Source organism: Diabrotica virgifera, chromosome 2, assembly GCF_917563875.1.
Source record: "Diabrotica virgifera virgifera chromosome 2, PGI_DIABVI_V3a".
In the NCBI taxonomy this organism is placed as follows: Eukaryota; Metazoa; Arthropoda; class Insecta; order Coleoptera; family Chrysomelidae; genus Diabrotica; species Diabrotica virgifera.
This window is the reverse complement of record NC_065444.1, coordinates 134,792,262-134,815,681: the sequence shown is the minus strand read 5'-3', so window position 1 is coordinate 134,815,681 and position 23,420 is coordinate 134,792,262. Positions and strand designations below refer to the sequence as shown.

General features: G+C 36.1%; 1 protein-coding gene across 3 annotated transcripts in view; it reads right to left on the bottom strand.

Moving 5' to 3' along the window:
* LOC126879637 (inhibitor of growth protein 3) overlaps positions 1–23,420 on the bottom strand; it is an 81,525-nt gene that overhangs the window by 1,243 nt on the left and 56,862 nt on the right. For all 3 annotated transcript variants that reach the window (XM_050642822.1, XM_050642823.1, XM_050642821.1), the window contains one exon: positions 23,125–23,350. In XM_050642822.1, the coding sequence (XP_050498779.1) occupies positions 23,125–23,350 (226 nt within the window). The remainder of the gene's footprint in view (positions 1–23,124; positions 23,351–23,420) is intronic.

Here is a 23,420-nt window from a genome sequence, read left to right as displayed (position 1 = left end):
AAAGCTGGTGTTATTCCTTTCTTTTTTATGTATCTGGCTATTTTTGTTGTTATCTTGCCAGTATATGTGAGAGAGCAGAAGGTACTGGGTTCTTTCTGTGGTGGTGGATACACTAATTTCAGGGCTTTCTTATGGAGTTTTTGGTTTAAAATTTTGTTAACTGTTTGTTCGTTATAGCCGTTGTTTACTGCTATTTGTTTAATGATGTTTAGTTCTATCTCGAAGTTATTTTTTGTCATGGGAATTTCTGTCAGTCTATGTATCATGCTATGGTAGGCTGCTAATTTGTGTTGTGTAGGATGGGATGATGAATTGTGTATAGTTGTGTCAGTATGGGTAGGTTTATGATATACGGAGAACTCATGTTTGTTGTGTAGTCTGGAAATCGTTACATCTAGAAAGTTTATGGAGTTATTCTGTTCTGTTTCTATTGTAAACTCAATATTATTATGAAGTGAATTAATATATGATAGGAATTGGTCAAGTTGTCTGTTAGTTCCTGTAAAGCATACTAGTATATCATCCACGTATCTCCACCAATATAAGAACTGTTTAAATACGGGATGTTTAGAAATTGTTGTTTCAAGTTGGTTCATAAATATATCTGATAGCAATGGGCTTAGAGGATTACCCATAATAAGTCCTGCACTGTTGTTTGTGTATATTTGATTATTGAATTCAAAATAGTCTTGATTTATGCAAATTTCAAGAAGGTGTAAAATTTCAGATGCAATGATCGGATTTGTACTATTATGGTCTAAAAGATTCTTAACTAAAACAAAAGTTTCTGTAGGAGGAACACTAGGAAAAAGATTTTTTACGTCAAATGAAATTAGTCTGGAGTTGTTGGGCAATTGAAAATGTTGTATTTTATTAACTAGTTCTAGTGTATTTTTTACGGTGAATTTAGGTGAAAATTTAGTGTATTCTGTAATAATATCTGACAGTTTTTTTGAAAGTTTATATGACGGAGCTGTATAAAAAGAAACTACAGGTCTTATTGGGTGGTCAGGTTTGTGTAGTTTAATAAAAGAGTATAATTTAGGAGGTTGTGGGTTCATAATATTAAGGTATTTCTGAAATAGTGAAATTAGTGTATCCACCACCACAGAAAGAACCCAGTACCTTCTGCTCTCTCACATATACTGGCAAGATAACAACAAAAATAGCCAGATACATAAAAAAGAAAGGAATAACACCAGCTTTCAGAACTAACAACAACTTAAGCAAATATATTAAGAACAATAAAAGTCGAAAGAGAAAGCAACTACAGAGTGGTGTGTACAAACTAACTTGTGGTGACTGTCCGAAAACGTACATCGGTCAAACTGGCAGAACTTTTGACAAACGGATAGCAGAACACAAAAGGGCATTCAACAATAGAAAAACAGACACTTCTACATACGCACTTCACCTTCTAGATCATAATCATTCTTTCAATGAAGAGTTTCAAATTCTACATATTCAAAATAAAGGCCTTAAGCTATCTTTTTTAGAATCTATGGAAATTAATAAACTGAAAAATACAGATATAATTCTGAATGACCAACTCGAGACAAACAGCTCCCCACTCCTCAACCTCTTCAGTTGACGACTTAAAAAGGCAAACACATTGTAAACTATATCACTTGAGAAAGGCACTCCGCCGAAACAGCTGTAGTCACTTAGTTATAATAAATTTTGTGGAAGTATAGAAAACAAACGTTTTCGTGTTTTATTGTTAGATAAAATGAACTTCCATCAAGTAACGGTCGAATCCATCAATTAATGTTAATTTATACGTTTATATCGATAATTTCCAAATCTGCTCATTTCATCTCTTTTTGTTTCACAATTTATTATGTTTTCCATCTTTTGCGTTATTTTGTCGGTTATTAGCGCGCTCATCACTGTATACGAGTCGATTAAGGCAATGCTTGGATAGATTATTCTGCATATCAATTTTCTACTTGTTTTGCAAAAAAATTACCTCCACTACCTAATAAGACCTGACGTTATTATAAAAAAGATGCAGTTTTATATTGCAAAAACTTACATACAGTACGTAAATCGTTCAGCTGGACATAGGGAATATACATTGAGAGAATTGTGGCAACTGCGCTAACCTATGTTAGTTGAAGCGTTGAAGCTTCTGTTCGAGTACGAGTTTTTGGTGCAATAGAGCTGTTAGAACGAATAGAAGAGTCAGTTTTGAAGCAAGGCTGTCCATAAATAAATCAAAAACAAAGTTTATGATTAATGAGTTCATAAGTTTAATTTTTAAAATATTTTTTTTTTGAAAACTAAACAGTATTCCCATTCCGTTAGGTCAAAAATATTTAGCTACATACTACATTGTCATATTTTGACGTTTATTTGTGTCATGAGAAATGAGTTGTCAATTTTGAGGTTAATGCCCCTTAATGCCAACAACCATATTGTAATCGAGAGAACTCAGTTGCCACAATTATCTCAATATAATACAATGTATGTATTTATGTATCTAAAAATATACAGTGTATGTTCCCTATGTCCAGCTGAACGATTTACGTACTGTATTATCTGAGTTCAACTATACCCACACATGTCATATTATGTAATACTTTAAGGGACAGCATACAGAGTTGCAAAAGAAAATGAGTATTTGGCAATTTTAAAGCCAAAAAAATAAAACGCTTTTAGCATGCGTTTAATCATAGAAAAATAAAATTTCAATAGCTAAAAAATAATAAAATAACATCCGATATAACTCATGTTTGCGCACTCTATCCAGTACTTTAAATATTTAATATAGCATCATTAAAATCTATACTTTTATTCTTTAACCAATATGCGCCCATATTTTATTCTTTAACCAATTTAACTCCTTTTTTAGATATTTATGTAGTCGGAATTTTTTCATACGACGCACAGTGGGGCAAGAGACAACATTAGTTGGCATTAAATCATTGTCGATATATTATGGCCAATTTTTTTTTAATATTATAAGTTGTGTGTATATATGTTACAGTTCAAGTTGATTATCCAGTTGGAGTTGACTCCAACTAGTTGGAGTCGACTCTAACGGCTGGTTTCAGTAAAAGTTGATTATAAATATAAAATGAAGATCTATATTCAACATTTACTAGTAAAAGTAGACTCCAACTAGGAAAAGTATACTCTTCCCAATGCCATTTAGTAAAAGTTGATTCTGATTCACACAAACAGCCGATTCTAGGAATTAAATGTTACTGAATATGTTCAAATTAGTCTAGGCTGTATCGTCGCCCCCGTTAGGTAAATTACTCCGATTCGAATTTTTTGCACAAACTTACTCAAAAAAAGGTCCTTATAACAAATCTACTGGGTGCCAGGCAGTACCTTGATCGATAAATTGTTTAAACAATTTTTTTAGACAAATTCACAAAAATAATTTTTTCACTTCGAACAATTTTTTTTAGATCATTTGGGTTAGTCTGAGCAAAAAAAGGTATTTTGTGATTTTTCTCTAAAATTGATTGTTGTCGAGTTATACGCGATTTAAAATTTGAAAAATGCGAAAATAGGCATTTTCAAGGCTTAATAACTCGGTTAAAATCCATTATTATGAAAGTCAGAAAGTGACCAAATCAAAGTTTATAGCCCCCTCTACAAGATCCAGCAGAAATTTTTGTCACTACAGTGGTCTCTCTTTATAACGATAATTCCTCTATAACGATCAAAATACTAAACATTGTTTGGTTCGTCATAAGGACAATGTATTAATTCTTTCTCTATACCGATATCGTTCTCTCTTTATAACGATAACTTTTCAATATTCGATGACCTCACTTTTCAAGAAACAACTGATAACCATTTGCGTTTGGCAATAACTAAGATAACTAAACCATGAGAATTTTAAGAATTAAAGATAACACTTAATTGAAACACAGGGAATAACTGAAAAAGCTGTTGCGTAGGTGTAACTTGATAAAAAGTGATTAGTGAGTGATTCATTTTGTGGCTCCAATTTAGCAAAAATTTGGTGGTTCAAATTTCAATCCGATATGCAGAAAGTTGAGTACACGCTTTTATCGTTCGGGCGGTGTGCCTTAACTGTTTTCACACAGATGTTGTCCTCTATTTGTCTATTGACGACTTTTAAGTTTCAATTTCGGTTGTATCTCGGTCTGTGAACGAACAGTCAAGATGTTTTCGAAAAAGCGTAGAGTACTCTCGGTTAAAGAAAAGTTATCGATAACTCGGGAGTAGAGAAAATTAACACAAGTTATTTAGTACAGTATGATTACTATCAAAATATTGATCATGGTGACATTAACAAATGTGTGGAATATTTTTATAATGTTTTGTACTCTGCTATTGATCATTTTGTCCCGATTAAACATTTTAAGTCATCTAACTTTCCATCTTGGTTTAGCAGGGAATTACAGAGGCTAATCATTGATAAGAAAAAAGCACATTGTAAATTTAAGCAGACTGGGAATTATGAGGACTACCAATTATTTTCACAAAGTAGAGATAGATGTAAAATTTTACGCAATGAATGTCACAACAACTACATAATGAGAATAAATACAGAATTGTCCGTTAACCCTAGTCTGTTAGCAGAGGTTGGGCCACCTTGGCCTGGGAAAATTTTGCCGACCGTGGGAAAGTGCGGCATCCTTTGATGTTGCCGCCAGAAAGCCACGCCCACCGACCAAAGCCACGCCCACCGACCAATGAGAACGAAGCCCCGCCCACCCGCAGCATCACCCATGGACCAATGAGATCAAAGTCCAGCCTACCGACCAATGAGAACGAAGCTACGTCACAAAGCCCCGCCCGCCAAGATGGCCACCTGTTCTTCTTCTTTTCGTTTGTCATGCTGTCAATTCTTCTTCTTCTTTTCGGTTGTCAATTTTTTTTCTTTTTCGATTATCAATTATTAGTCCTTTCGTATTGTTACAGATCTTCTTCTTCTTATCTGTCAAATGACACAAAGTTCTTGCTTATCTGCCAAAATGTTGTCTGTCACGTGAGACATAAAAATAGTGCCAAAAGGGCATTACAGCATATCTCCGGTGCTATTGGTCCGATTTTGACGTAAGAGGGCTCGTGGGAACGGGGAGGGGGTAACGAAGAAGGTGAGACAAAAACAAAGATGGCGGCATTGCCAAAACGGCATTACAGCATATCTCCGGTGCTATTGGTCCGATTTTGACGTATGGTGTGTCAAATGAAAACGGTGGCGAAACAGGAGCCAACTGTCAATTCTTCTTCTTATTTCCGTCTATCGCAAAGTGTACAGGGTGTAGTCAGAAAGTCAAATCAATTCTTCTTCTTTTCAGCTGTCACAGTTATTCTTCTAGTTGTTTGTTAAATATACGTGCACAGTTCCTTCTTATCTACCAAAATGTTATCTGTCACTTCAGACATAGATGCAGTGTCAAGGGAACATTAGGTATGTAACGACTAAGCGACTTAACGTAGAGACACGCACGACTCATCGCTGATAACGTACACGACGTAATAGAATCATTCTTTTGATATGTCCAAACCATCCCTCTCTCATGAATTTTATCAAATACAACGCAACGGTAGTGCAACAAAACAAACATTCGAATTCGTTTACATGCACACACAAACGCGCGCGCACACACACACAAGCGTACACACACACACACTTCTCCATCTGACAATTAGATAAATTCGCCTTCTCATATTCCTTGTCGGCTACAACCTGTTCATGACGATCGAACGCCATCAGGTACATCTAAAAAACCAACCAACAAAACAAACACATTATATTCTTTGACTATGTCCAATCCATCCAACACCTATCTGTCATCGTAAAAAAAAGACACTCCTTCAGTCTGCACTATTATTCTGAATATTCATATCATTTTTATCAAAAATTACTGAATAAATATTTTCGCATTCCGCAGCAGCCAATTCTTCTTCATTGTATTGAGCCATATTCTTCTTCGTGATTGGTCAACGTCAAATCTTCTTTTCTCAAACAAAATGAAATATTTGGCATTGCCAAAAACGTCAAATCTTCTCCTGTGCCACTGCCGTCAAGTCTTGGTCTGTCAACTCAAAAGGAAGTGCTGCATACAATAGGCAAGGAAATTTTCAATACAGTGAAAGTTAGAAAAACGTCATACCTAGGCCACATACTGAGACAATATGCTCAAAAGATTACGAAATAACAGTATACCAAACATTGCTGTTACACTCTACTGTGACTGCCAAAAGGCTATTAGATCGTATCTTCACTGTTATCGGTTCAATTTTGGTGTATGAGGCGTCAAATACACAAACCCACCGTCCACTGCTCGACACGTGGCTACCCATTATTGTTCTTTAAAATAAACTAGTCAAATTTCCCCTTTTCTACAAAGATCTTTAATTATTTCGTCTATAAGTAATTTTTGATCAACCCCCGTATATATACAATTACTAATTGTTTCAAACATTACAGTAATTCACACGAAAATTCAAATCTGGATTTCTAAAATCTTTTATTTTATAATGTTCACTAGTAATTTTTGATCAACCTCGTATATATACAAGTAGTAATATTTTTCATACATTTCAATTAAAATAGGTGAAATGTAATACCAACATAAATTTATGGTGATGACAAAAGAATAGTGGACATAGAAAAGTGGTGAAGGCATAAAAATTGTGGATATTTATCATAATTTAAGAAAAGCAAATCGACGACAGCATATTTTAGGAGACGTTTCTACTGGAAACATGAAAAAATAGTGTTGATGGTGTACCAAAGATACTACGTAAAAAAGCATCATATCACTCATATTAAAAAAATTAAGCTGTTCAACCAAAAAAAATGCTCAAAAACTTACCTTAATTATACACAATTAACTACACTAACAAAAATCTCCGACAGTTCGAAACAATGAAAAATGGAAACATTTCTTTTTCGTTAAAGCGTAAAACACACGAATGTCCACAATGAAATCCTACGAAAAAATACATTAGGACTACGGCCCTAATAGTTACTGCCGTCAAGGCCGTTTTTTTTAAATAATTATTTATTTAAAATATCTGAAATGCGAGAGATTAAATTTTATACCTTTCGTTTCTAACGATTACAATGTTATCAGATTGAAATAATAATTAATAAAAATTAATTACATTGAAAAAAATAAATAATATTCACAATTCTGCAGTTTTCGAATCAGATCGGTTATAGTCCAAATGCTGACTCATTGGATTGATGTTATTGTCGCAGGGGGGTCAAATCAGGTCGGTTATAGTCCAAATGCAGACTCATCGGATTGACGCTATTGTCGCATGGAGTGCAATGACTTTAAATCGCACGTTTGTTTGATTAATTGTTTAATAGTTGTTTAATTAAAAAGAACACGCGTTTGTAACAGGAGCAACGTTACCCGTAGTAAAAGGCGTACCATCAAACTTGCAAAAACATCAACAATAACGGGAAAAAACTACAAAAAATATGACATTTTGTTTGTTTAAAAATTCTGTTTTTTTTTGTGTTCTCCTCTAACATAGATGTAGTCGGAGATGTAGAAATGATAAACATGTATACTTTTAGAAAAAAATACAGGGCACAAATGGAAACTGCTAGAAAAGAAAAGTCATTTAAATTTAAGAGTAAATTATACTTAAAAACAAAAAGCTGAACTCTCAAAGATGTGCCACTAGACTAAATGAGTCCTTACGAATTGGCTAAATTTATCTACCAATACAGTTATCCGCACTAATTGATTATTTTACACATGCGGCATTAGCACGGTCAAAGTTAAAAATATTGTTATCTAGACTTGCAACTAACGAATCTAATACAAAAATTTCGAACTTCTACTTACAAAATACGCTAAATACGCTTACCTAGATAAGGATAGGTAGGCAGTCTCCATCACTGAGACGCTAACAGAATGGCGTAAAGATGTACAGAGACACACTAAGCCAACCAAACACCATCACTGATGCGGTAACAGAACACCAGAGAGGTATGCACAGACACGCTAAGCCAAGCAGACACCACAATTGACACGCTAGCAGAACGCCAGAGAGGTATGCACAGACACGCTAAGCCAAGCAGACACCACAATAATTGACACGCTAGCAGAACGCCAAAGAGGTCAAACTTGGAAAAAAATTCAATACAAATTAAATGGGGTCAATTCTCTGTTACACATTATACAGCCTAGCTTGGACTGGACTATTCTAAATAAAATTTCAAGGATAATCCCATTCAAAATTGTTTTTGTGTTAGGAAATAAAATACCAAGATGTTACTTAATATTTATTAAAGAAATTATACTATTTCCAGTAATTTTAAGATAGTCTTTCTTTGCAGTTCTGCCGTTTTATTTATACCTAAATTAAGTAGTTCAGTAACAATTTTACGTTTCTGAAGCATTTTTCCTGTGTATGATTTTCGTATCGCCATCTCACTTTCAGTTTTGTAAAATTGTCTTCTCTTTTCATTGGCTTCATCTTTTCTTCTAATACCTTCATCACCTCTTTTACACTTGCACTTTGATTTTACGTGTAATTCATGCATTGAAGCATATTTTTCTAAATTGCTAACGCCTCTGCTCGCTAGGGTAGGAATTTCATTGCGTATACTTGAACATAATTTTCCTCTCAAATGTAACCATTCTGATTTAAATATCCTTCTCTCGTAATGAGAGTTAGGTTTACCTAAAAGTCCATCTCCAGCTCGACGAAGAGGTTTTTGACCATCAGTACAGGTAATGTTTCTTAACACACCAACACAATGATCTAAACAAATAATTTTTCTAAATGTAGCTTTGGATGTAATCTTTTCCCTGCATGTTGTATTTTCTTCTTGTAAGCCAACAGTGTAGATCCATTTGCAAAGTGAATTAATGATTGGAGATGTTCGTGTGCAGTAATTCTGTCGTCTGCTACTAAATGACAACGGCAAATGGAATATCAATTTTACATTAGGAGCACTTGCTAGAAGAGAAAAATCACTCTCATTTAAGAGTGAATGATACCATTCTCTCGGTAACTCTTCGTAGTCTTTTGCCATATCCGTTGGCAAAAGAGCATTAATGTCGTTGACACTCAACAGAGCTAGAGAGTCACTTTTTGACAAAATATACATATTTTAACTTTATACTTAATAAAAAAACTGAACTCTCAAAGCTGTCTAACTAGACTAAAAGAGTCCTTACGAAGTCGTTAAGTGTATGTGCCAGTACAGCTTCCCCCAGCCTAAGTGTTTATTTCACGAATGCGCCGTTAATAATACGTTCAAAGTTGAGTGTCACGTGAATGAGGTGACATTCGACACATGACGTGAAAGGCGTGGCATTCACGTGACATTTGTCATGTCACGTGAATGACGTGACATTTGACATGTCACGTGAAAGGCGTGGCATTCTACACATGACGTGACATTTGACGTGAAACGACGCAGAACGTGGAGAGCATCACAAATTCTCTCAGGCGCTGTGGGGTTAATACGTTTAAAGTTGAGTGTCACGTGAATGAGGTGACATTCGACACATGACGTGACATTTGACGTGAAAGGCGTGGCATTCACGTGACATTTGTCATGTCACGTGAATGACGTGACATTTGACATGTCACGTGAAAGGCGTGGCATTCTACACATGACGTGACATTTGACGTGAAACGACGCAGAACGTGGAGAGCATCACAAATTCTCTCAGGCGCTGTGGGGTTAATACGTTCAAAGTTGAGTGTCACGTGAATGAGGTGACATTCGACACATGACGTGACATTTGACGTGAAAGGCGTGGCATTCACGTGACATTTGTCATGTCACGTGAATGACGTGACATTTGACATGTCACGTGAAAGGCGTGGCATTCTACACATGACGTGACATTTGACGTGAAACGACGCAGAACGTGGAGAGCATCACAAATCCTCTCATATAGGTAAAAAATGGGGGTTACTATACTTTCGACTACCGTGTTTCAACTACCATTCCAAGGTCACAAGCTAATGCTTAGCGCATGCGTAGCTGTGTGTAGTAGAGCGTAGCAGAGCGCTGCGTCATGTGTAGAATGCCACGCCTTTCACGTGACATGTCAAATGTCACGTCATTCACGTGACATGACAAATGTCACGTGAATGCCACGCCTTTCACGTCAAATGTCACGTCATGTGTCGAATGTCACCTCATTCACGTGACACTCAACTTTGAACGTATTAACCCCACAGCGCCTGAGAGAATTTGTGATGCTCTCCACGTTCTGCGTCGTTTCACGTCAAATGTCACGTCATGTGTAGAATGCCACGCCTTTCACGTGACATGTCAAATGTCACGTCATTCACGTGACATGACAAATGTCACGTGAATGCCACGCCTTTCACGTCAAATGTCACGTCATGTGTCGAATGTCACCTCATTCACGTGACACTCAACTTTGAACGTATTAACCCCACAGCGCCTGAGAGAATTTGTGATGCTCTCCACGTTCTGCGTCGTTTCACGTCAAATGTCACGTCATGTGTAGAATGCCACGCCTTTCACGTGACATGTCAAATGTCACGTCATTCACGTGACATGACAAATGTCACGTGAATGCCACGCCTTTCACGTCAAATGTCACGTCATGTGTCGAATGTCACCTCATTCACGTGACACTCAACTTTGAACGTATTAACCCCACAGCGCCTGAGAGAATTTGTGATGCTCTCCACGTTCTGCGTCGTTTCACGTCAAATGTCACGTCATGTGTAGAATGCCACGCCTTTCACGTGACATGTCAAATGTCACGTCATTCACGTGACATGACAAATGTCACGTGAATGCCACGCCTTTCACGTCAAATGTCACGTCATGTGTCGAATGTCACCTCATTCACGTGACACTCAACTTTGAACGTATTATTAACGGCGCATTCGTGAAATAAACACTTAGGCTGGGGGGAAGCTGTACTGGCACATACACTTAACGACTTCGTAAGGACTCTTCTAGTCTAGTTAGACAGCTTTGAGAGTTCAGTTTTTTTATTAAGTATAAAGTTAAAATATGTATATTTTGTCAAAAAGTGACTCTCTAGCTCTGTTGAGTGTCAACGACATTAATGCTCTTTTGCCAACGGATATGGCAAAAGACTACGAAGAGTTACCGAGAGAATGGTATCATTCACTCTTAAATGAGAGTGATTTTTCTCTTCTAGCAAGTGCTCCTAATGTAAAATTGATATTCCATTTGCCGTTGTCATTTAGTAGCAGACGACAGAAGTACTGCACACGAACATCTCCAATCATTAATTCACTTTGCAAATGGATCTACACTGTTGGCTTACAAGAAGAAAATACAACATGCAGGGAAAAGATTACATCCAAAGCTACATTTAGAAAAATTATTTGTTTAGATCATTGTGTTGGTGTGTTAAGAAACATTACCTGTACTGATGGTCAAAAACCTCTTCGTCGAGCTGGAGATGGACTTTTAGGTAAACCTAACTCTCATTACGAGAGAAGGATATTTAAATCAGAATGGTTACATTTGAGAGGAAAATTATGTTCAAGTATACGCAATGAAATTCCTACCCTAGCGAGCAGAGGCGTTAGCAATTTAGAAAAATATGCTTCAATGCATGAATTACACGTAAAATCAAAGTGCAAGTGTAAAAGAGGTGATGAAGGTATTAGAAGAAAAGATGAAGCCAATGAAAAGAGAAGACAATTTTACAAAACTGAAAGTGAGATGGCGATACGAAAATCATACACAGAAAAAATGCTTCAGAAACGTAAAATTGTTACTGAACTACTTAATTTAGGTATAAATAAAACGGCAGAACTGCAAAGAAAGACTATCTTAAAATTACTGGAAATAGTATAATTTCTTTAATAAATATTAAGTAACATCTTGGTATTTTATTTCCTAACACAAAAACAATTTTGAATGGGATTATCCTTGAAATTTTATTTAGAATAGTCCAGTCCAAGCTAGGCTGTATAATGTGTAACAGAGAATTGACCCCATTTAATTTGTATTGAATTTTTTTCCAAGTTTGACCTCTTTGGCGTTCTGCTAGCGTGTCAATTATTGTGGTGTCTGCTTGGCTTAGCGTGTCTGTGCATACCTCTCTGGCGTTCTGCTAGCGTGTCAATTGTGGTGTCTGCTTGGCTTAGCGTGTCTGTGCATACCTCTCTGGTGTTCTGTTACCGCATCAGTGATGGTGTTTGGTTGGCTTAGTGTGTCTCTGTACATCTTTACGCCATTCTGTTAGCGTCTCAGTGATGGAGACTGCCTACCTATCCTTATCTGGGTAAGCGTATTTAGCGTATTTTGTAAGTAGAAGTTCGAAATTTTTGTATTAGATTCGTTAGTTGCAAGTCTAGATAACAATATTTTTAACTTTGACCGTGCTAATGCCGCATGTGTAAAATAATCAATTAGTGCGGATAACTGTATTGGTAGATAAATTTAGCCAATTCGTAAGGACTCATTTAGTCTAGTGGCACATCTTTGAGAGTTCAGCTTTTTGTTTTTAAGTATAATTTACTCTTAAATTTAAATGACTTTTCTTTTCTAGCAGTTTCCATTTGTGCCCTGTATTTTTTTCTAAAAGTATACATGTTTATCATTTCTACATCTCCGACTACATCTATGTTAGAGGAGAACACAAAAAAAAACAGAATTTTTAAACAAACAAAATGTCATATTTTTTGTAGTTTTTTCCCGTTATTGTTGATGTTTTTGCAAGTTTGATGGTACGCCTTTTACTACGGGTAACGTTGCTCCTGTTACAAACGCGTGTTCTTTTTAATTAAACAACTATTAAACAATTAATCAAACAAACGTGCGATTTAAAGTCATTGCACTCCATGCGACAATAGCGTCAATCCGATGAGTCTGCATTTGGACTATAACCGACCTGATTTGACCCCCCTGCGACAATAACATCAATCCAATGAGTCAGCATTTGGACTATAACCGATCTGATTCGAAAACTGCAGAATTGTGAATATTATTTATTTTTTTCAATGTAATTAATTTTTATTAATTATTATTTCAATCTGATAACATTGTAATCGTTAGAAACGAAAGGTATAAAATTTAATCTCTCGCATTTCAGATATTTTAAATAAATAATTATTTAAAAAAAACGGCCTTGACGGCAGTAACTATTAGGGCCGTAGTCCTAATGTATTTTTTCGTAGGATTTCATTGTGGACATTCGTGTGTTTTACGCTTTAACGAAAAAGAAATGTTTCCATTTTTCATTGTTTCGAACTGTCGGAGATTTTTGTTAGTGTAGTTAATTGTGTATAATTAAGGTAAGTTTTTGAGCATTTTTTTTGGTTGAACAGCTTAATTTTTTTAATATGAGTGATATGATGCTTTTTTACGTAGTATCTTTGGTACACCATCAACACTATTTTTTCATGTTTCCAGTAGAAACGTCTCCTAAAATATGCTGTCGTCGATTTGCTTTTCTTAAATTATGATAAATATCCACAATTTTTATGCCTTCACCACTTTTCTATGTCCACTATTCTTTTGTCATCACCATAAATTTATGTTGGTATTACATTTCACCTATTTTAATTGAAATGTATGAAAAATATTACTACTTGTATATATACGAGGTTGATCAAAAATTACTAGTGAACATTATAAAATAAAAGATTTTAGAAATCCAGATTTGAATTTTCGTGTGAATTATTGTAATGTTTGAAACAATTAGTAATTGTATATATACGGGGGTTGATCAAAAATTACTTATAGACGAAATAATTAAAGATCTTTGTAGAAAAGGGGAAATTTGACTAGTTTATTTTAAAGAACAATAATGGGTAGCCACGTGTCGAGCAGTGGACGGTGGGTTTGTGTATTTGACGCCTCATACACCAAAATTGAACCGATAACAGTGAAGATACGATCTAATAGCCTTTTGGCAGTCACAGTAGAGTGTAACAGCAATGTTTGGTATACTGTTATTTCGTAATCTTTTGAGCATATTGTCTCAGTATGTGGCCTAGGTATGACGTTTTTCTAACTTTCACTGTATTGAAAATTTCCTTGCCTATTGTATGCAGCACTTCCTTTTGAGTTGACAGACCAAGACTTGACGGCAGTGGCACAGGAGAAGATTTGACGTTTTTGGCAATGCCAAATATTTCATTTTGTTTGAGAAAAGAAGATTTGACGTTGACCAATCACGAAGAAGAATATGGCTCAATACAATGAAGAAGAATTGGCTGCTGCGGAATGCGAAAATATTTATTCAGTAATTTTTGATAAAAATGATATGAATATTCAGAATAATAGTGCAGACTGAAGGAGTGTCTTTTTTTTTACGATGACAGATAGGTGTTGGATGGATTGGACATAGTCAAAGAATATAATGTGTTTGTTTTGTTGGTTGGTTTTTTAGATGTACCTGATGGCGTTCGATCGTCATGAACAGGTTGTAGCCGACAAGGAATATGAGAAGGCGAATTTATCTAATTGTCAGATGGAGAAGTGTGTGTGTGTACGCTTGTGTGTGTGTGCGCGCGCGTTTGTGTGTGCATGTAAACGAATTCGAATGTTTGTTTTGTTGCACTACCGTTGCGTTGTATTTGATAAAATTCATGAGAGAGGGATGGTTTGGACATATCAAAAGAATGATTCTATTACGTCGTGTACGTTATCAGCGATGAGTCGTGCGTGTCTCTACGTTAAGTCGCTTAGTCGTTACATACCTAATGTTCCCTTGACACTGCATCTATGTCTGAAGTGACAGATAACATTTTGGTAGATAAGAAGGAACTGTGCACGTATATTTAACAAACAACTAGAAGAATAACTGTGACAGCTGAAAAGAAGAAGAATTGATTTGACTTTCTGACTACACCCTGTACACTTTGCGATAGACGGAAATAAGAAGAAGAATTGACAGTTGGCTCCTGTTTCGCCACCGTTTTCATTTGACACACCATACGTCAAAATCGGACCAATAGCACCGGAGATATGCTGTAATGCCGTTTTGGCAATGCCGCCATCTTTGTTTTTGTCTCACCTTCTTCGTTACCCCCTCCCCGTTCCCACGAGCCCTCTTACGTCAAAATCGGACCAATAGCACCGGAGATATGCTGTAATGCCCTTTTGGCACTATTTTTATGTCTCACGTGACAGACAACATTTTGGCAGATAAGCAAGAACTTTGTGTCATTTGACAGATAAGAAGAAGAAGATCTGTAACAATACGAAAGGACTAATAATTGATAATCGAAAAAGAAAAAAAATTGACAACCGAAAAGAAGAAGAAGAATTGACAGCATGACAAACGAAAAGAAGAAGAACAGGTGGCCATCTTGGCGGGCGGGGCTTTGTGACGTAGCTTCGTTCTCATTGGTCGGTAGGCTGGACTTTGATCTCATTGGTCCATGGGTGATGCTGCGGGTGGGCGGGGCTTCGTTCTCATTGGTCGGTGGGCGTGGCTTTCTGGCGGCAACATCAAAGGATGCCGCACTTTCCCACGGTCGGCAAAATTTTCCCAGGCCAAGGTGGCCCAACCTCTGCTTCTGTTCTATAAACATGTGAATAATTTACGGAGATCAAGTGCATATCCTAATAGTATGTTTCTTGATAATGAGACTGCCGACAGTGGTCAAGAAATTGTAAATTTATTCTCAAAACATTTTGCTTTATCATATAAAAACAATGATGGGGAGATTCCTGACTATAACTTTAATTATAGTTTGGATCTTAATACAGTGCAATTTTCTTTAACAGAGGTCTTTGATGGTATAAATAGTTTGCAGAGTAGGTATTCACATGGCCCAGATGGTATTCCCTCTGTGCTGCTGAAGAAATGTGTTTGTACGTTGAGCCAACCCTTGCTGCATGTGTTTAACTTGTCCATTTCCACTGGTATTTTTCCCGACTTTTGGAAAGTCAGCTTTCTTACACCTATCCATAAAAGTGGCAATAAGAGTGACGTTCGTAACTATCGAGGGATTAGCATACTATCAGCTATTCCTAAGCTTTTTGATAAATTATTTTCCACCCATCTATCCTGGCACTGTCGCAAAATATTAAATGACGAGCAGCATGGATTTTCTCAAGGTAGATCCACCGTGACCAACCTTTTAACGTATCAGTTTGACCTGTTGAATGCCTTTGAGAGCTCCAAACAGGTAGACAGTGTTTACACGGACTTCTCAAGGGCATTCGATAGAGTTACTCATAAACATATTGTTGCCAAACTAAGTGCAATGGGTTTGGGTGAGAGCCTTGTAAGATTTTCTTATAGTTTGTTAACTGGGCGTACTCAGTTCGTTCGGATTAACAATTACTTATCTAGCGAGATTCAGGTGCTTTCAGGTGTTCCACAGGGGTCTCACTCAGGCCCTGTCTTGTGTAACTTGTTTATTAGAGACCTGAGTACTATAATATTACATTCTGCACTTCTGGCCTTTGCGGACGATTTCAAATTTTATAAGGTTATTGAGTCCGAACTAGACACTGTACTGCTACAAAAGGATCTAAATAACTTATGTGTATGGTGTACTGATAATGGTCTAGAATTAAATGTTAAAAAATGCTTTAGTATTACCTTCAGTCGCTCTAACAATACCATTGTAAAAACGTATATATTGAACAATACTGTTATTGAATCTGTGGACTGTATTAAAGACTTAGGTGTTTTGTTTGACAAAAAATTAACTTTTATACCACATATTACAGACATGATTAATAGGAGTATGCAAAATCTTGGATTTATAACACGTAATAGTTCTCAACTGTCACCGAATTGTTTTTTAAGGTTATATGTTTCTTTTGTGCGCTCATTGCTGGAATATGCCTCAATTATATGGTCACCTTACTATGATTGTCACATTAGAAATATTGAGTCCGTCCAGAAAACATTTCTTCGTTCTTTGGCATTTCGAGCTCATATCAATATTTGTCAGGGTTTTAACATTAATTATGATCTGGTTAATCAAACATTTAAATTGGATAGCTTGGAAGTAAGAAGGGCTAAATCAGATTTAACAATCATTTATAAAATATTAAATGGTCTATATCATTGCCCAACTATCTTACAAGCTATAAGCCTCAATACTGTCCAAAGACGGGTTTCCCCAATTTTTCGCATACCTTATCATAATACGAACTATTGCTTTTACTCCCCATTGTCACGCACCTTGCGTCTAATTAATCATAATCAAAACAGTCTTGATCCATTTGTGGACAGTCTTCGTGTATTTAAAAGAAGCATACATAATTCAGTAACTGAAGTAAAGCACTAAGTTCCTATAATTTATTAATTATTTATTATTGTTACTAATTTAATTTTGTTGGTTTTTATTGTTGTCATTGTTGTCATTTTTATTATCTTTTGTTATTTGTTATTTTAGGTTAAAATTGGTTATCTTTACTGTTTACCATAATATTTCATTTTTTTTGTACATTTTTTGTAAATTGGCTCTGCCGTTTATTGAATAAATAAATAAATAAATAAAATAACGATTTTTTTTTCTCTCTCTCTCTCTCTCTCTCTCTCTCTCTCTCTGTATAACGATCTCTCCTTATAACGATGAAAATTCCCGTTCCCTTGCATATCGTTATAGAGAGAGAGGACTGTATTTTATTACTAAGCTTTATCTTTAATTATTAACAATGAGCGCTAAGTGCGTATTAGGCGGCCGTCAATGGTGAGTGCTAAAGAGATGCACCATTCCGGCCGTCCAAAGGTGAATCTTACTCGCACTCACATTGACGGCCGCCTCAATACACACTTAGCGCTCATTGTTAATAATTAAAAATAATATTTTATTAATGAAATAATGACAAAAATTCCTTCAGGATCTTATAGAGGTAGCTTTAATTTTTGATTTTTTTTAAGTTTCTGACTTTCATAATATATAATATCGTATGGCATTTTTGCCTTTCGGACAGTTCCGGCGCCAATTACATCTTTAACCCTGTTTCAAGCAACTAGTGTCGATGTACACTAGCCCAGGGGGACCGACGGCTTAACGTGCTCTCCGAGGCACGGTGAGACGGCTCGTGTCATTATTGGAAATGAAAATGGTTTGTCTTTGGCAGGACCGCAAATAATGATATGTACCACCAGTGGTACATGTACCACAGATTGAGAACCGCTGCTTTACATAATATGAGATAGAGTAGATAAAAATTATTTTTGTAAATTTGGTTATCAAAAATTGGTTAAACAATTTTTCGACCGCGGTACCGCGTGACACCCTGTGTATTATAAGGATTGTTATACGGATGTATTTCTTTGAGTAAGCTTGTGCAAAATATCGAATCAGAATAATTTACCTAACGGGGGTGACGTTATGGTAGGGGAGCAAAGTATGCTAAATGTGCAGTCACTCGAGCGTTATGGGGACCTATTGGGTTGTGAAGAGTAGGTCATAAAGCCAAAAAAAGTTAAGTAAAGTTTTCCATTTTAGTGGGCGCTTGCCATTTTTAATTTAATTTTCCATTTCCAATAATCGTTTTTTCCGATTATAACGCTATCTATCCATAATTCGAAAAAATGTTTCGAGTAAAAGTTACTTATTTCTACGTAAGGAATCCAAATCTGCAATAAAAAATGGGGGCTCCTATTTAAGATTTTAAAGTAACCCCCCACCCCACCTCCGTGGGGGGTCGTGTTTAGTGCCATTCGGTAGATTTTTCAAAAGTATTGAATAAGTGTATTTTACAGTTTTTCGATCTGATGTTTATTTCGCGAAATATCGCTGGATTCGTATTTAAAATATTAAATTTACCCCCCCCCCTCTCCGTGGGAACTCGTGTTTGATATCATTCGGTAGATTTTTAAAAAATATTGAGCACATATTTTTTAGTTTTTCGATCTGTCATTCATTTCCCGAAATATTCGCTTTTTTCTTGTGAAATTTTGGGACTCGCTCATTTCCTTACGCCCAGCTCAAATGGTCAGATTTTTGAAATATACACTCTTTTGCATGTACTTAACTTACCTTATCTTAATCTGACAATTTCGAGTATTTTTAAGGATATATTTTTTTTTCGGGCCCCCCTTAACGAAGTCCCCTGTGTTAAGAGCCAATATATAGTAGAGGTACATCTGCAGGGTACCAGGTTTCTCCCCATATGCTAATCTGACGCGCTCGAGTAACTGCAAAAATCCCCGCTTGGGCTCCCCTACTATTACAGGCTATACTAATAAGTAGTTGAAACGGTCAAAACAAAGAAACGCACACTCATCAAAAATGCACTTGAGATTCTCGTATAATTAACATTTACTGAATCGATCCAGGAAGAGTCAACTCCAACTAGTAAAAGTTGATTTAAATTTCTAAAATCAACTTTTACTGCTCGTTTCAGTTGGAGTTGACTCCAACTAGTTGGAGTCAACTCTAACTGAGAATCAACTTGAACTGTAACATATATACAAAAACGATGCTTTTTCAAATGTGTTCTTCTTCTTCTTCTTGATGTGCCTATGCGTGACGAATGTTGGCGATCATCATGGTAATCTTTATTTTATCTGCAGCAGCACGGAAAAGCTACACAGATGTTGTGTTGAAGCAGGTTCTAAGGTTCTTTAACCAGGATGTTCTTCTTCTTCCAAATATTTTTGCTTGAAGGATGGCTTATTCAAAAAATGTTTTGCTCAAACTTAATTTTCAAAGCTGCATGTCCGTAATTACTACCGATATTGATTTAAATGATAATTGAAGCTTAGTTATTTTAATTTAAAATAAATCTACATTCCAATTTACTTGTTTTTATGTATACTTATTAATATTATTTATATCTCAAAACAATTGTTAACATTATTTTTGAAACATGACCTAACCAAATCGTCTTTTAAAACCATTTACCGCATATTTACAAGAATAACATAAAATTTTGTAGGTGAAATATTAAAAAACTTAAACTACCGATCATCCTCAGAATCATCAGATGTGACATCTACATCTTGCACATTCGGAAAGTTCAACATATTATGCACTAACATACATAACGGGTCTAGGACGTTTCATCGCCGCCGTTTCGATGTTGCCAGTTCATCGCCGGCCGATTCATCGCCAGTCAGTTAATTGCTAACTGATATATTTTCGAATTTTCGACAGTTACATTTATTATTTATTTTTAGTATTAATTAGGAATTCTAGGAAATGCGAGATAATGACCAATCCCGTTGCCATACTTAATCTTTTAATAGACTTTTAAACTTTTATAATATAAAATATAATTTAACACTACAAATTTAATACTATTTAGTATCAAATTTAGGGGAAATAGAAATAGAACAGTAAATTAATATAATAATATTTTTTATCCTTATATTTGTCATAAGTTTTGAACTGAATTTAACGTCGTGTCGTGTCATCTCCCATAATACAAAATCAACTGACTAACTGGCGATGAAACGGCCGGCGATGAAACGGCCGGCGATGAACCGGCGGCGATGAAACGTCCCATTCCGTGCATAACATTCCACTGGCAGGTGTTCTAATTTCTTTCTTTTTATGTTTATTTTGCTTGTGATCAGTGGATCGCTACTAATCAACAAAAAGTGGAATATATCTTAATTTGTTTTGGATCTACTACACTTTCTTGAATTATTATGCTTGAATTATGCAAATAACGAAAAATTGGAATAGAGTGTAATTCAATTTAATTAGGTTAAGATAACCTCACAAAAACTAAAATTGTGAAAAGAGGAGCAAATGTGAGCAAAAAGTTAAAGTGACTTTTTAAAGAATAATACAAAATTAAAGTTTGATCAGTTTTGGAACACTAACAAATCACTTGCTCTTTTTGAAAAATGCATATTTTGATATTTTATACAGATAGTTTTAAACAACATATTATAAGAAATTATATTTACTTATTATTATATCACATTTGTAATAATATTGTCACTAATCTAAAGATCAAATATGCGTAGCCAATTTTACTAGTAAATTAATTTTTTACTTGAAATAAGTGGATCAAACGTAAGTCGAATCACGGTATCGCGGCCTATGCATTGTTAACACGGGACTATGTGCATTTTGCGACGCGTCGCAACGCGTGGAGGGGGATTGAATGGGGAAAAATGATGCCAAATTATACGTAGGATTGTGTACTATTTAATTAAAATGAAAACGACAGAAAATATTGTATGTATTTAATATTTTTATTTTATGCCAACTTTTTAGCTCTCCTGCCCCACTGTGCGACGGCTGTGATAAGGCGTATTGTCCATTATAATAATACAGTTTCTACAAGAGTTAATATACAGGGATCAGCATAAGTCAGACAACAAATTTGCATTAAGAGAAAAAATGCAGCGTCAAAATGAATTTATCAAAGAATTACAAATGGTATTAGAAAAAGGGTGTCGGTCTTGACGGTCCAGTTAGCTGGGGCTCAGTCGATCGACAAGTTTAGTGGATTTGCGATTTGCGGTCGCTGGTTCGAGCCTCAGCTAGGTCATGAAATTTATAAACGGCCAACGCCGTAGTATAAAACTCAATAGAGTCTACGGCTTGGTCTGGAATAAACTGGCGTCTGATCGGCCTATGGAGGAGCGGTACGGGAAGGGATAAGGGCTTCCGGCTTGGTGATACTCCTCCATAGATCCCTACCGAAGGGCGTTGACGCCTAAGAACGGTGTATACACATTAGAAAAAGGGTTACTGTAAATGTTCAAATTGACGCCCATCTTGATCAATGGAGTTACTGCAACGTTTCGTAACAGAGAGGCAGGTCCGGCGAAGCACGTCAAGCTGTCCGCGAAGATTTTCAAATTCTTCAATTGCAGTTCGGAGATCGGGAACAGTGCGTGGTCCTGTTTCAAAAACGTTGTCCTTGAGAAGGCCCCATGGGAAGAAATCACAGGGTGTCAGACGTACGAAGATACGATGTAACAAAAAAAACTCTGTTGAAGCGTGAACTTGTATCGGTTATTCATTCTAAAAAGGCGTCTACTAGACGACCACGTGCTATTATGACACCGACACAACCGTTTGAAGCACGAACATGCTTCAGACGAGCACTGCCAGACTTATGAGCATTGCCGGACTTACGTCGATTTTTCGAGAGCGTAGCCTGACATGCCGAAACCCGTAGATGAAAACAACTTTTCAAAAACATCTAAGTTCATATGTGGCAAACAGTGGCCGGCCACGCCACAGTAGCCGATCCTCGCTGCTAGTGGCGTCCATTACAAAATCACCTGTTAAAGCCACTTTGTGGATCCACTCTGTAGCGCTGCAGAGTGGCTTGTCTGTTTCTGTTCTAACTTCGTAAATCTACCTCGAAACTATTCGAGCTTTGTATAAAAGAATCACTACTTCAAGTACAAAACATTGGAAAAAATAGTACTTTCCAATATATTTATATATTTCGTGGAGTATTCAATTATTACAACTTTTACACTGCTTTTTTATTCTACTGTATACATAATATAAAATATATTCGGACTGGCCAGTGATGCATTTTATCCAAACCGGTTCTGTGCCCCTGTGCGACGCTCTTGAGTGAACAATTAACAGCATTGAATCTATGCACAAAGCGGCTTAGTGGTTGTATCCAGCGGTAATAGTACTTTTCAACGCTTCTCATTTGTTTCGAGCTTCTGTCATATGTCGTATATTAATATTATACACGGATTATACGACATAATATGACAGGAGCTCGAAACAAATGAGAAGCGTTGAAAAGTACTATAGGGAACGCTTAGTAAATCTCTCAGCGGCTGATTTCCAGCGGTGTCATCTGAATGCTACCGCTTACTCAGGTGTTCAATCGCGGAGGTCGTCCGAACGTAACCATTGCCTTATCCTACCCATACTGCAGACTGCACTTTCAGTGAGAATTTTAGTATAGGCTGTGCTGATATGAATACTCTCGATATTTTCGCTGCACGTCGTAGTAAATAGTAAATTTTGCAACTCGGCGATCCTGCTTTGTCTACAATAGCTGTTAACGACAAAAACTTTAATTGAGAGGCGAATTTTTGTATTGATAAATAAATCAGTACTTAAAAGCTCCACTTTAAACCCAAGTGACTTAGAACATAAGTAATTCAATAATACTATTGAATTACGACTTAAGTTAATATTATGGGATCTGATTAAAGAGAAATAAATATGGACCTGAGTATCTATAATGGGAACAAACCCGATTTCTTATTAAAAATATGACCTTCTATTTAAGTCGATTAAAATAAATATAAAACTTACGTCCTCATTATCGCAGGCAACCATATCACCATATGACACTTGATTACAAAGGCAATATCTAGGTTCGTTTGGATCGTAAGTCCATTCACCATCTGTTACTTCAGCATTCTGGGAATTGGTGTCAACTGTTGGAGATTCATGCGGTGGTATTACAACTGGAGTAGATACTACTGGTTGAACAACGGTAGCAGTAGATGTGCTGGACGAACTACTACTATTCCATTTTCTAAAAATGCGTAGGTAAAATTGTACACCATAAAATTATTTATATTCATTATTAGACCAGTCATCACAGG